The sequence below is a fragment of the Ailuropoda melanoleuca genome, chromosome 5, assembly GCF_002007445.2.
Source record: "Ailuropoda melanoleuca isolate Jingjing chromosome 5, ASM200744v2, whole genome shotgun sequence".
Classification (NCBI taxonomy): domain Eukaryota; kingdom Metazoa; phylum Chordata; class Mammalia; order Carnivora; family Ursidae; genus Ailuropoda; species Ailuropoda melanoleuca.
Window position 1 is genome coordinate 68,713,907 of NC_048222.1, and position 13,178 is coordinate 68,727,084.

Sequence of the window (13,178 nt, forward strand, 5' to 3'; positions counted from 1 at the left end):
TGTTAGTAACTTTTAAGTAACTTATTTATGTATTTGAGTTAAAATTTACTCTAAACATAACATTACCCTGGGTTTTATGGATTATAATCATTTATTAATATTGATATTTCTTGATATTGATATGTATGTTAACATTAATAAATATAACCTTCTCGATGATTAAAAAGGCTTTCATAGAGGAGATATATACATTGAGTCTCGCATTCTACCACTCGCTGATTCAGGAGGTAAATTCAATAGACTGTTACGATTTTGGGGAAGCACAGTTTATGTCCATTCATGACCCAGGCTTCACAAGAGACACCTAAATGGAATGAATCTAAAAAAGAAACATCTTTTTCAAGGACTGGGATAAATTAATGCTTTTAGATAAAGTTGAATTTCATTGAAAAAGCTCATGAACCATTGTGGCTTTTTCATAGGTTTTTCGCAGCCCCTCAAAGGGTTTTAACATAATGTGATTTTATATGAAGTAAAATGGGAATGATGACATTACAAAGATTAGGAGAGAAATTTTCAAGTTATACTGAAATTGTACTGGGTCTAGATAGAGGGTTTATTTAAAGAAAGAGAGGATTATATGCCTTTTGGACTGACCACATATACCAGTTAAATGGCTGTTGCTTAAAAATTGAAAATAGAATGAATGTATAAGATAGCTTTAAAAATTACTGAGGTATTGTTATATATTCTTATACTTTAAAATGACTCTATATATGGGGGTGCCTGGCTGGCTCAGTCGGTAGAACATGCAACTCTTGATCTCAGGGTTGTGAGTTTAAGCCCTATGTTGGGTATGGGGGATCACATACATACATAAAATGACTCTATGTAATACAAATATATTGGTATATTAGCATCCTTGGTTGTACTTAGAAATATAAGTGGATTCTTATTGGTAAAACAAGAAATTAAAATGAGAAGTTATTAATGTTGTCTAAACATTGACTTCATTATTTAATGTTTCTCTTTAAACCATTTAAAGCACAAAAGTTAAAAAATAAGTCCAATGATAAAAATATTTTTTGATACTAATCTGACCCCTTCCATTTTCAGTTATGAAGGACTCAGTTAGGAGAGACATTCAAGAACTTCAGAATTCTCCATGCATATCATCTAGTTAAATAATACCCAAACCGGGGTGCCTGGGTGGCTCAATTGGTTAAGTGTCTGCCTTCGGCTCAGGTCATGATCCTGGGGTCCTGGGATCGAGCCCTGCATCAAGCTCCCTGCTAGGGAGCCTGCTTCTCCCTCTCCCTCTGCTGCTCGCCCTGTTTATGCTTNTTCCCCCCCCCCCCGTGTGTCAAATAAATAAAATATTTTTTTTAAATACCCAAACCTGGGGTGCCTGCATGGCACAGTCTGTTGAACATCTGTTGGTTTCAACTCAGGTTGTGATCTCAAGGTCCTGAGATCAAGCCCCCCATCGGGCTTCATGCTTAGCACAGAGTGTGCTTGAGGTTCTCTCTCCCTCTGGCCCTCTTGCTTGTGCTTTCTGTCTCTCTAAAATAAATAAATAAATCTTTTAAAAAATACCCGAACCAAAAATACATGAGATAAAAGACTGACATCCTTGAGCTTCATAAGTATAGATAAGTTAACAGGTTTTTCATGTTAAAGTGATTTGTTTTTCCAGATCCTTGTTTTAAAATTTTTTAAATAATAATCTTGTTCCATTTAGAGAAATTAAATATCATAAAGACTGTACATACAATGCTAGAATGTTTCTAAGTGAGGAAACTTGTGAAAAAATATGTGAAAGTGTAAGAAAATTAAATATTCAATCTTTCATTATATTTATAAAAATAAGTTACAAAGAGTTTTCATTTGCATGTAGTTTAATATTTATGGAATCATAAGTGTTCTAGGCAGTAAAGATTTCTTAAGAAAAGTTCCATATCTGAATATATTCTGGGATAGGATGAATAATTTTCCTACCATATTCCTGAGTAATATCATCCATACAATAGTGTCAACTGATTTAGAAGGGATCTCTGAGATCGGGGTGGTTTTAGGCCAAGAGAGTAGCTTGAATTCTAGTGATCTGTGGATCTTATCCAAGAAAATATTTTATAAAAACAGTCTGAAATTTCATATGGGCAGTGATGATGAGGTCCCCAATGATTTGTCACTTTCTAATGAACAGAAAAATGGAAGCAAAGACAGACTTCACTCAGAGTACCCAGCAAAGCATCAGGAGAAAAGGACTCAAGTAGACATAATCAAGTTCAATGGAATATGTTAGCCTGACACAAGTGTGTATCATATACATTGTTGATTTAAAGTAGAACGACCCATTCAAGAGAATATGTAGACTATTATACTGAATCTAGACAGTTTCATTATAAAACTTAGACACTTTTCAGAAAAGAATTATAGTCTATTCAAATAGTATCAGATCATGAGATAAGAACTTTTAAATCATTGTTCATGCCAAAGAAGCCTACCAAAATCACCAGATATAACCTTCAATAAATTTACAATGTGTCAAAATTGTTTATTTCTCGGGTCCTGCCATTCTCTTGATTTTATATGTCCAGTGAAATCTTCTATTGCTTTGTGTATGTGAAATGTTACTGATTGGTCATCTTCCCTGTGTGAAATGTCTAAAGCATCAGATCATGAATCATAGCAGCACCTACCACACTCACTAAACATGACACAGACCCCATTACCATACTATAAAGACTTATACTTGCAGCTTATTTCATTATGAACTCTGAGAGAAAAGAAATGTAGCTCTTTTATGTTAGCTATTTTATAACTTTACAATAATTTTCTACTGTAGTGAAATGGTCTACAATGTGTTTCAGGAAAATATTTGAAAATCTTCTCTAAGTTTTAAATTTTGAATTAATATTTTTAGTGCCACAGAATGTTCAGTGCTTAGCCCAGGAATAAATAAATTGAAAATACTTCTATGAATACAGAAGAAAAATCTTGAAATAATCAACTAATTTTTAACATAGTATGCCTGTGTGATGATGACAGATTCATGTGGAAAAAATTGTGCCCTCTGTGGCTAATGTTTATGTATTTTACTGACTCTTATCTAAAGGCAAACCAAATTACTTTATCTATATCATAGAATGCAGCAGTCGCTGAAATGAGATGCAACAGCTATTTCTATACGTTTACAGTTCAGAGCTGAGACTTGATGATTCTATAATGAATTAAAAGACTACAAGAAAAATGGGAAGATCATCAGTTTGATCTCCCAGGCTTACCTGTGTAAAACCATATGCTCTTAAATTCCCTTCATGACTTTTAGACAGGCATTTATTTATTCCCAGATCCTTACAAAGAAGCAAAATGTAAATTATTAGATTTAATCATGAGAGACTTTGATTTTAATGTTGTGTGCACAAATGCTGAGTGAGATAGGTTATGCTGTTAAACCAATATGTAAGAATCAACAAATTGGAAGGAAAGATAAACAGTGACTTCCATTCATGCTAGCCTTGTACATTCGTGCTTTATATGAATATGTGAAGGAAAAGTATGAAAGACATAGTTGTGCTGGAAAACATAATAAACATCTCTGTGAAGTAGAAATGAGTAGACACAAAACAGTAAGCAGAACTGAACCATGGGGCTATAATACAGAGGGTTAGGAAGCAAGCAAAAGCAGTTGGGGAGATTATAATCCTGGGGGAAAACAGAGATTGAAAGTCCCCCATATGAGAGAGAACTTCAAAGAGATAAAGAAAAATAAAACATCCATTAAAAAAAGAGCAATCAATTAGAAAAATAAATCACATTGTCCCTCATGGGGTTACCGGCTCAGCGGGGAGCCTGCTTCTCCCTGCTTGTGTGCTCTCTTTAGCTCTCTTTCTGTCAAATAAATCTTTTAAAAAAAGAAAAAGAAATCACAGTGAAACAGCAACAAGGTGACATGAAAAGTAACCAATTAGAAATACTGGAAATGAAACATATAGTCACTTAAAAAACAAAAAGCTCAGTGGGCAGAATAAACTCTAGGTGGGCCAAGTCAGAGAGAGAATGAATGAAGCAGAAAAAAATAATTGACCCAAAAGGCAATATAGACAGAGAAAAAAAAATTTTAAGAGCAATTTAAAAATATGTAGGATAGATTGGAAATTGAAATATTTGTGAAACACATGTTTCAGGAAAAAAATAGAAGGCAGAAAAATAATACTTACAGATATAATGACTGAAAATTTTCTAGACTTGAAAAATGTTTTAGAATTAAAAATATATATAGGTGCTATAAAGTATAAATAAAAATACACCCACACACATTATATTAAAATTACAGAATGTCACAAGTACATTTAAAACTACAATTTAGCACAGAAAAAAAAATATTTTTATCTGGGAACCACTATTAGACTGACAGCATAAATCTTATTAAGAATGACTAATTTCTAAAGAAGTAATATACTACAAGTAAATAATTATGTAATGATGTGAGTGAAATAGGACATTTTCAGATATCTAAAACCTCAGAGACTTTACCACTCTCAGATCTTCAGTAAAAAAATGAAGAATGAATTTCAGTTAGAAATAGATTGAATTCCAGGAGAAATGAATGAGAAATAATTGGGAACATAGACATTGTAAAATATGTTGGCGGGCTTAATTTTTCTTGACAAAATGATGCAACTAAAAGTTAACACAGTAATAGCAACTGAAATGGTGGGGCTTATTTAGTACCTAGTGAAAACATGCTTACTTCTCTCAGTCAAAAGGGTGCTAAACAAATTGTTAAATTTATATTCTAATATTCATAACTCTTAGATAATACCTTTTATTTTTTTATTTTTTACTTTTAAAAATAGACTTTATTGGATGTTTTATGTATAAAATTATTGATTTCTAATTCAATTCCACTGTTGTTAAAGATTATACATTGCATGATTTTAATCCTTTTAAATTTATTGAGTCTTGTTTTCTGGCCTAGGATGTGGTTTTTCCTGGGGAATGCTCCATGTGCACATGAGAAGAATGTGCATTTTGCTGTTTGGGGATGAGTATTCTAGAGACAAGTCTTCCATTTCCTTATTGATTTCTTTTTTTTTATTATAATAATATTTTTTATTATGTTAGTCACCAATACAGTACATCCCTGGTTTCTGATGTAAAGTTCGATGATTCATTAGTTGCGTATAACACCCAGTGCACCATGCAATACGTGCCCTCCTTACTACCCATCACCAGCCTATCCCATTCCCCCACCCCCCTCCCCTGAAGCCCTCAGTTTGTTTCTCAGAGTCCATAGTCTCTCATGCTTCATTCCCTCTTCTGATTACCCCCCCTTAGATAATACCTTTTAGACTTTAAAAGTATGGTTTTGTATGTTAAAAATTACAAGTGATTACTGAGAGTAGAAATTCAGTCTACAGCTTCCTAATCAGCAGAGAAAACAGACAAAAATTCTTTCAATACAGCATGAGGCAGAAAATAGCAAAAGAACAAATAAGTATAAAGCTTAATAAAACAGGAAATCTGTAATAAGATGATAGAAACAGATCCAGACATATAACATAAAATATTAAAAATGTAAAATGGTTAAACTCCATTCTTTAGAGTTGTATTTATAAGATAGGATAAAAAAAATTTTTAAATCCAGTTATATGTAATTTATAAGTGGCATCTAAAATGAAAGCACACAGAAAATTTGAGAATAAATGATGGAAAAATATATGCCAGTGAAATATTAACAAAATAAAGCTGGCGTTGTAATGCTGGTAAATAGAGTATAAGGTAAAAATCACATATGAAGATATATGGAGATGAATAGGTCATTACTTGTTGATAAAAAGAATAATCTTATCAAAAAGTTTTAGAAATTGCGTGTATGCACATAACAACACAGCTCTCAAATACGTAAAGCATAATTTTTTCGGGAACCTCCATACTGTTTTCCACATTGGCTGCACCAGTTTGCAGTCCCACCAGCAATGCACAAGGGTTCCTTTGTGCTCACATGCTCACAAATACTTATTTCTTGTGTGTGTGTGTGTGTGTGTGTGTTTAGCCATTCCAACAGGTGTAAATTGATCCCTCATTATGGTTTTAATTTGCATTTCCCTGATGATGAGTGATGTTGAGCATTTTTTTCATGTGTCTGTTGGGCATATGTATATCTTTAAAAAAAATGTTCAGGTTCTAGCTGATTTTTAAATTGGGTTATTTTGGGGGGTTTTTTGGCGTTGAGTTGTGAAAATTCTTTGTATATTTTGGATATCAACCCCTTACTGGATATATCGTTTGCAGATATCCTATTCAGTAGTTGCTTTTTGTTTTGTTGATGGTTTCCTTCACCATGCAAAAGCTTTTTATTTTGGTGTGGTCCCAGTAGTTGGATTTTGCTTTTGTTTCCCTTGCCTTAGGAGGCATATCTAGAAAGATTTTTCTATGGCTGATGTCAAAGAAATTATTACCTGTTTTCTGCTAGGAATTTTATGAATTTAGGTCTCACAATTAGGTCTTTAATCCATTTTATTTTTGTATATGGTATAAGACAGTGGTCCGGTTTCATTCTTTTGCATGTAGCTGTTTGGTTTTCCCAGCACCATTTGTTGGAGACTGTCTTTTCCCCATTGTAGATTCTTTATTCTTCCTTCCCTTGTCATAGATTAATTGACCATAAATGTGTGGGTTTATTTCTGTGCTCTCCATTCTGTTCCATTGATTTATGTAACTATAGATCTATGTTCCATTGGTCTATATAATCCTATTTTGTACCAATACTATACTGTGTTTATCACTAAAGCTTTGTAGTATATCTTGAAATCTGGAATTGTGATACCTCCATCTTTGTTCTTCTCTCTCAAGATTGCTTTGGCTATTTGGGGTCTTTTGTGGTTCCATATAATTTTGGGATTATTTGTTCTAGCTCCGTGGAAAATGTTATTGGTATTTTGATAGGGATTACATTCAATCTGTAGATTGCTTCAGATGGTATGGACATTTCAACAGTATAGGTTCTTCCAATCAGTGATCATGGAATATCTTTCCATTTGTTTGTGTCATGTTCAATTTCTTTCATCATTGATTTATAGCTTTTGAAGTATAGGTCTTTCACTTCCTTTCTTAAGTTTATTCATAGGTATTTTGTTCTTTTTGGTGCTATTTTAAATGGGATTATTTTCTTAATTTCTCTTTCTGCTATCTCCTTATTAGTGTATAGGAACGCAGCAGATTACTTGTGTGTGAATTTTGTATCTTACAACTTTATTTAATCTGTATATCAGTTTTAGCAGTTTTTTTGGTGGAGTCTGTAGAGTTTTCTATATAGTATCATATCATCTGCAAATATGAAAGTTGTACTTATTCCTTACCAATTTGGATCTCTTTTACTTCTTTTCCTTGTCTGATTGCTGTGTCTAGGACTTCTAGTACTATGTTGAATAAAAGGAAGGAGAGTGGACATCCTTGTCTTTTTCCTGATGTTAGAGGAAAAGCTTTGTTTTTCAGCGTTTAGAATGAAGTTAGTTGTGGGTTTTTTTTATATGGCCTTTATTCTGTTGAGCTATGTTCCTTCTAAACCTACTTTGTTGAGAGTTTTTATCATGAATGAAGGTTGTACTTTGTCAGGTGCTTTTTCTGCATCTATTGACATGATCATATAACTGTTATCCTTTCTTTTGCTGATTTGGTGTATCCTGTTGATTGGTTTGCAAATATTGAACCACCCTAGTATCCCTGGAATAAATCCAACATGATCATGGTGAATGATTTTTTTTTTTTTTTTACTGTATTGTTGGATGCAGTTTGGTAATATCTTACTGTGGATGTTTATCTATGTTCATCAGATATTGACCTGTAGTTTTCTTTTTCTGTAGTTTCTTTATCTGATTTTCATTATCAGGGTAATGTGGGCCTTATAGAATGAATTTGGAAGTTTTCCTTCCTCTTCTATTTTTTGGAATAGTTCAAGAAGAGTAAGTATTAACTCTTCTTTAAATATTTAGTAGAATTCACCTGGGAAACCATCTGTGTTGGGTATGGTGCTTACTTTTGATAATAATCAGAAAATGAAAATTAAAACAAGTATCTAAAACAATATATATCAGCTTAGCAAAGATTTAAAATTCTGACACCACTAAATTATTTTTACATTATGTGAAATAGGAATTCTGTGTCCTCATAGTGGGAGTACAAATTGGTAATACTGCTTTGGAGAGCAATTTGACAATATCTAATAGACTTGAAGATTATACACACACAATTATATGTATGTATTTTCCTCTATCATAGCAATTTCACATAAAAGCATATTCACTGCAGCATAAAAAGTACTTGTGGCAAAACAGAAATTAGAAACAACCCAGTGCCCAAATACCCATCTGCTGGAAAATGTAGAATTAAATTCTGGTATATCCATATAATGGAATAAGATTCAATAATAAAAATGAATGGACCAGAGCCATGGTAATCAATATAAGTAAATCTCATTAATAACGTGAATTGAAAAAATCAAATTAAAGATTATATCCATTCATGTAAAAATTCAATATACATGAACAATTCTAAATAGTGTTTGGATACATACATTTGTAGTAAAATTATAAAAGCATAATTAGTAACTCACCAACTTCTAAATAGTGGTTACCATGTAGAAGTATAGGGGATGTAGACTAAGAGTAGATATACTGTGACATTCTATTGTGTTGGTGGTGTTTATTTCTTTAAAAAAAGTTGTAGAGGAAGTATGGCATGATGTTAATGCTTGTTAAATCTGGGTGGTGATTACATGGTGTTTCAAAGTATTTCATTTACTTATTCATTCTAAATACTGAATTGATAAATGGTGGTAGAAGTAAAGGAACTGGACAGAGTCAGTGATTGGTTCATCTACATGTTCACCCATCTCCTTGAAATTTTAATTTTAATGAATACACCATGAGAATAAGATTGCTGTGAAGGGAGTTGACATGAAAAGTCTGTTTCACCTAAGAATACTCAGTGGCAGAAGAGTTTTCAATCTTTGCCTGACTTCCCTTCTTCTGGTATGTGATACAAGAAATAACATGTTACCAAAAAAGCCATCCAACTAGAAGCAGAAAATTATTAATCAGTTTGTGTAGTTAATAAGCTAAATAATTTAAGCCAATAAAAAATGTTATTTAAATGAGGCTAAGTCAATACATGTATTACATATGTAAATATCTAAATACGTTATGAATGTAATATCTAAAATGAATTCTTTCATTTCATAGAAAACTTGTGGCATGTGACTTTTTCTTCTCTGGCAAGTTAGTTTTGGTATGTAGGAAGAGTATGGCAATAGTTGTCTGCCTATACCTTATTACCTACATAAACTCTACTTTATAGTTGAACATCTTTATCTAAGATTGTGCACATGCTGTTGGTACAATAATGATTTTTCAGAGTTGTCTCTATTTTTGCTTAGAAAATACATTATCACACAAGTGGTTATTGAAATGAAATGTCATTTAATTTGGTAATACAGTTATTTGTGTCCATATCTGCATCCTTCTATAAAGTGAATTAATTATATAAGCATAAGGGTCTACCACTCTTCTGTTTTCTACTCTCATTTTCTAAGTAAGAATTTTAAAGTTTAGGTAAAACAGGGATACGTAAGAAAATTCTCACTATTGTCCATGAGTAAAATAACCATAATAGTTAAAATACTAAGGACATAAATGTCCTATCTTTGAAGTGATACCTGTTTTTCCATCCAAATTACAGTTGCACAAAAATGAATGAAAACAATGCATCTGGAGGTTAACACAGTGCAATGAAATGATTCGGTATGGAACTTATTTTTCAGGAGCAAGAAAACCAGTTACCTAAGGGGAATAGGAAAGTAAATACTAGCCAAATACATTTTACTTTAGGATCAAAGCAATTTGAAATATACACATACTGGTTTCCTAGGCAAGGAGAGGCAAAGGGAAGGGGAATGTATCTTTAGACTGCCAATCTGATAGTTATCTTAAAAAAAAAAAAAATTGAATCTTTCTTGGCAGGTTTAGATCCAGATAAGCATCTTGGAAAAACCCTGGATCAAATGGAATCTTATCTCTTAGAGGTAAGAATTTATACTATTTCTCAAAATATAGGCATCTAAAGAAAGAAAAAAATAAGGCCATGATATGATGATTATAAAATTAATTTTATTTTGGAAAAACTCTGATAACATTCATGACATAGTTTTGTGAAAAAAATTAAACTTCTAATGGATAAGAAAATATCTAAAATTAATTATGAAAATCATTACCATCTTGTTGGTCTGAATAAAGAAGTAAGCTATACCTAAAGCGAAACTGTCCTGTCAGGTTTCTTTTATTACCATGGACATTGTATGCTATTATAAGAAGTACTATACTCCTAAAGTAGCTGATAGTCTCTGTGATCAGATGTTTTTCAATCAGAAATGCGAGTAGGAACTTCCTTCAGAGATATCTAATCTAACCTCTTCTTTTTTACCAATTAGGAAATTAACTTGCAGAGTAGCCAAAAAAAATTATTTTAAGGTTTCAAGTAACAGCCATTTAACCCTTATCATTGTCAAATCCTAAATGTGTTCTAAACTTTAAAGAAAGATATAGTTCTTTTCATGCCTTTCTATTAACTTGTTATTATTATATTTTATGAGAGTTTGGGGCAAATGTTATTCACATGGCAATGACAACTAAAGGAGTATAATGATGAGAGTATTTCATTTCACAGTTATGATGGAAGAAAGAAAATTACCCTGCTTCTATGAAAGTACGGAACTCCTCTAATAAGTTATCATGTTCCCCTCCCCCTCTCTTAATTTATCAACACTGTCTCTGGACATTGTTAATACAGTTGCTGTAGATGTGCTAGCAGTTACCTTCTTTACTAACTTTATGGTTTTCAGATTTTTCTTTCAGTTATTTGCACTTGATTATTTTATGGTTTATCAATATGTACCAAATGCTTAGACATCTTTGAAATGTTCATTCCTTTTTTCAGTAAGCATCTAATATATGCGAGGCAAATAGTAAAGATAAAAATAAAAATGAAATGAGCATATAATTGTCACAAATTATATTTGATTTCTAGGTAATTTGATGTCGCTTATTTAAGTTGATCTAACAGACATGGTTGCTTTTTATGCTGCTCTGACAGGACTTTTCTCACAGCAGTTCATGCTGTGACCAACATTGCATCTATGTTCACATCTATTCCCTATTGTCAGATTAAATTTTTCTTCTGAAAAAAACAATGTAGATAAATAGCGAAAGTAAATTTACAGGTGTAAAAGAAAGAGAAGTTCAGAAATGAGAGACTGGGGTTTGGCAAAAGAGCTTTTCGTAAGCTGCTCCATAAATTTGAAGTCATGAATTCAGGTGTCCAGCATGTAGAGGTTCTTTGTAGAGTAGGCATATAAGGCTTGGGATTGCCATGATGTCGATTATGAGTTAACCTGGATATCATAGAATATTTCAATGCAAGATTGCAGACATCATTTTGTTCTATCTTCAACATGGCCAGGCAATCTCATATTTCTCTGGAAAAATCATCTGTCCATTCTCCATAATGGCTATTGCATTCCTTCTCTACTCTCCTCAAAATTAATCCCCTTCACCTTTCCCCTCATTTTTGAGTGGATGGTTTGTTTCTTCACAAAGAAAATAGAAGCCATCATACTGGAAATCCCTCTGTCTCCGAGTACTGACTTACATGCACCCAGGCATATTTTTGCTTCCTGTAACTGGGAGAAGTGACTTCCTCCTGCATATGGCTAACCCCCTTGCTGTGGATCCCATTAGCAGCAGTCACTCACCTTGAGATCACTTACCCCCTCCAGTAGCTTCTTCCTCTTTCTCTTTACGGTCTCCTTCATGTTATACTGAAACATGCCACTGTCTCTCCCATTCTAACTATTCCCTCAATGCACTCTAGTTATTCTCTAGCTACTTCTCTTCTTTGCCTCAAAACCAAAAATTTCAGAAGTGTTATCTGTATTGATGGTCAGTGTTTCTTCATGCCTCAGACATGTACCTGGAGTCTGGCTTCTCCTTCTACCTCTAAATGGATACAGTTCTGATCAAGATCATGCGTGATCTCCATTTTACTAAACCCAACCAACATTTCTTAGCCCTTATTTGAATGTTATAAACACTCCTCCTTAAAATGCTTCCATCAGCATCCATGATGCCACATTCTCCTAGTTTTTCTCCTTTTGTTCTGGTCACTCTTCGTCTCTTTTGCCAGTTCCTAGTCTAGGCTCCATTTTCACTCTATCACTTTTTCTGGATGATCTCAGTCACTCACATGGCTTTAAAAACTAGCTATATTCTGATGACTCCCAAATATTTGTAGCCCAAATTTGTCTGCTAAGTCCTAGTGTCCAGAGGCACTGCAAATTAAATCTCCATAAACTTGATTGTGGCCTTTATATATGTCACTTTTTGCCATTCCTTTTGTCATCACCGTAGTTCAGTGCCTGTCACTTCAGGCCTAGAGTAGTATTAATAACTCCAATTTTGCCTCTACCTTACATTTTATTTCCCAAAGAATTCATTTTGCTTGCTACTTCAAGATAACTGTTCTAATATATTCTACTGTAATTGTGTCACTCATTCACTTCAAAACTTTGAGTTCCCATTGCTTACTAGCTAAAATCCAAATTCTTTAGATTCCTCTTTCCCTTACTTATTCTGGCTAACCTATTAGCATGGTCTTGTCTTCTCTATCTCCAGAATATATTCTAAGCCCAAGCACTTCTCACTGTCTCTGTCACTACCACCACAGTAGAATCATCTCTTGTCTGGAATATTTCATCAACCCCTAACTGGTCTGCTTACTTCCACCATTGCCCTGCTAAAATCCATTATTCATACAGATGCCAGAGTAATTTTTTTTAAGTGTAAATCAAATCGCATCGCTGCTTTGTTTAAAATTTAAATAGTTTCCCATTGCAGTTAGAGTAACAACCGTATTCCTAGGAGATCACAACTGATGAAACCGTATATGATCAGCATCCTCATTTTCCCGCAGCCTCTATCTCACTCACTGAGCCAGAGTCACAGATACCACCTTATTACTTAAACACACTCTATTCACCCTTTTTCTCCTTAGGACCTTGTACTGCCGCAAATGTTTTTTCCCTCAGACCACCACATGGTTAATGCTTTCTTGTAATTTAAGTGACAGCTCAAATGCTACCTCCTCAGACAAGCTTTCCCTGACTACTCTAGCTAACACAG

At 33.3% G+C, this 13,178-nt stretch overlaps 1 protein-coding gene across 5 annotated transcripts in view; it reads left to right on the forward strand.

Annotated features, from left to right (window-relative positions):
* DPH6 (diphthamine biosynthesis 6) overlaps window positions 1-13,178 on the forward strand; it is a 317,109-nt gene that overhangs the window by 128,770 nt on the left and 175,161 nt on the right. For all 5 annotated transcript variants that reach the window (XR_004625731.1, XR_004625730.1, XR_004625732.1 and 2 more), the window contains exon 6: window positions 9,966-10,027. Coding sequence is in view for 2 of the 5 variants with exons in the window: in XM_011223160.3 (XP_011221462.1) it covers window positions 9,966-10,027 (62 nt within the window). In the remaining 3 variants the exon portion in view is untranslated. The remainder of the gene's footprint in view (window positions 1-9,965; window positions 10,028-13,178) is intronic.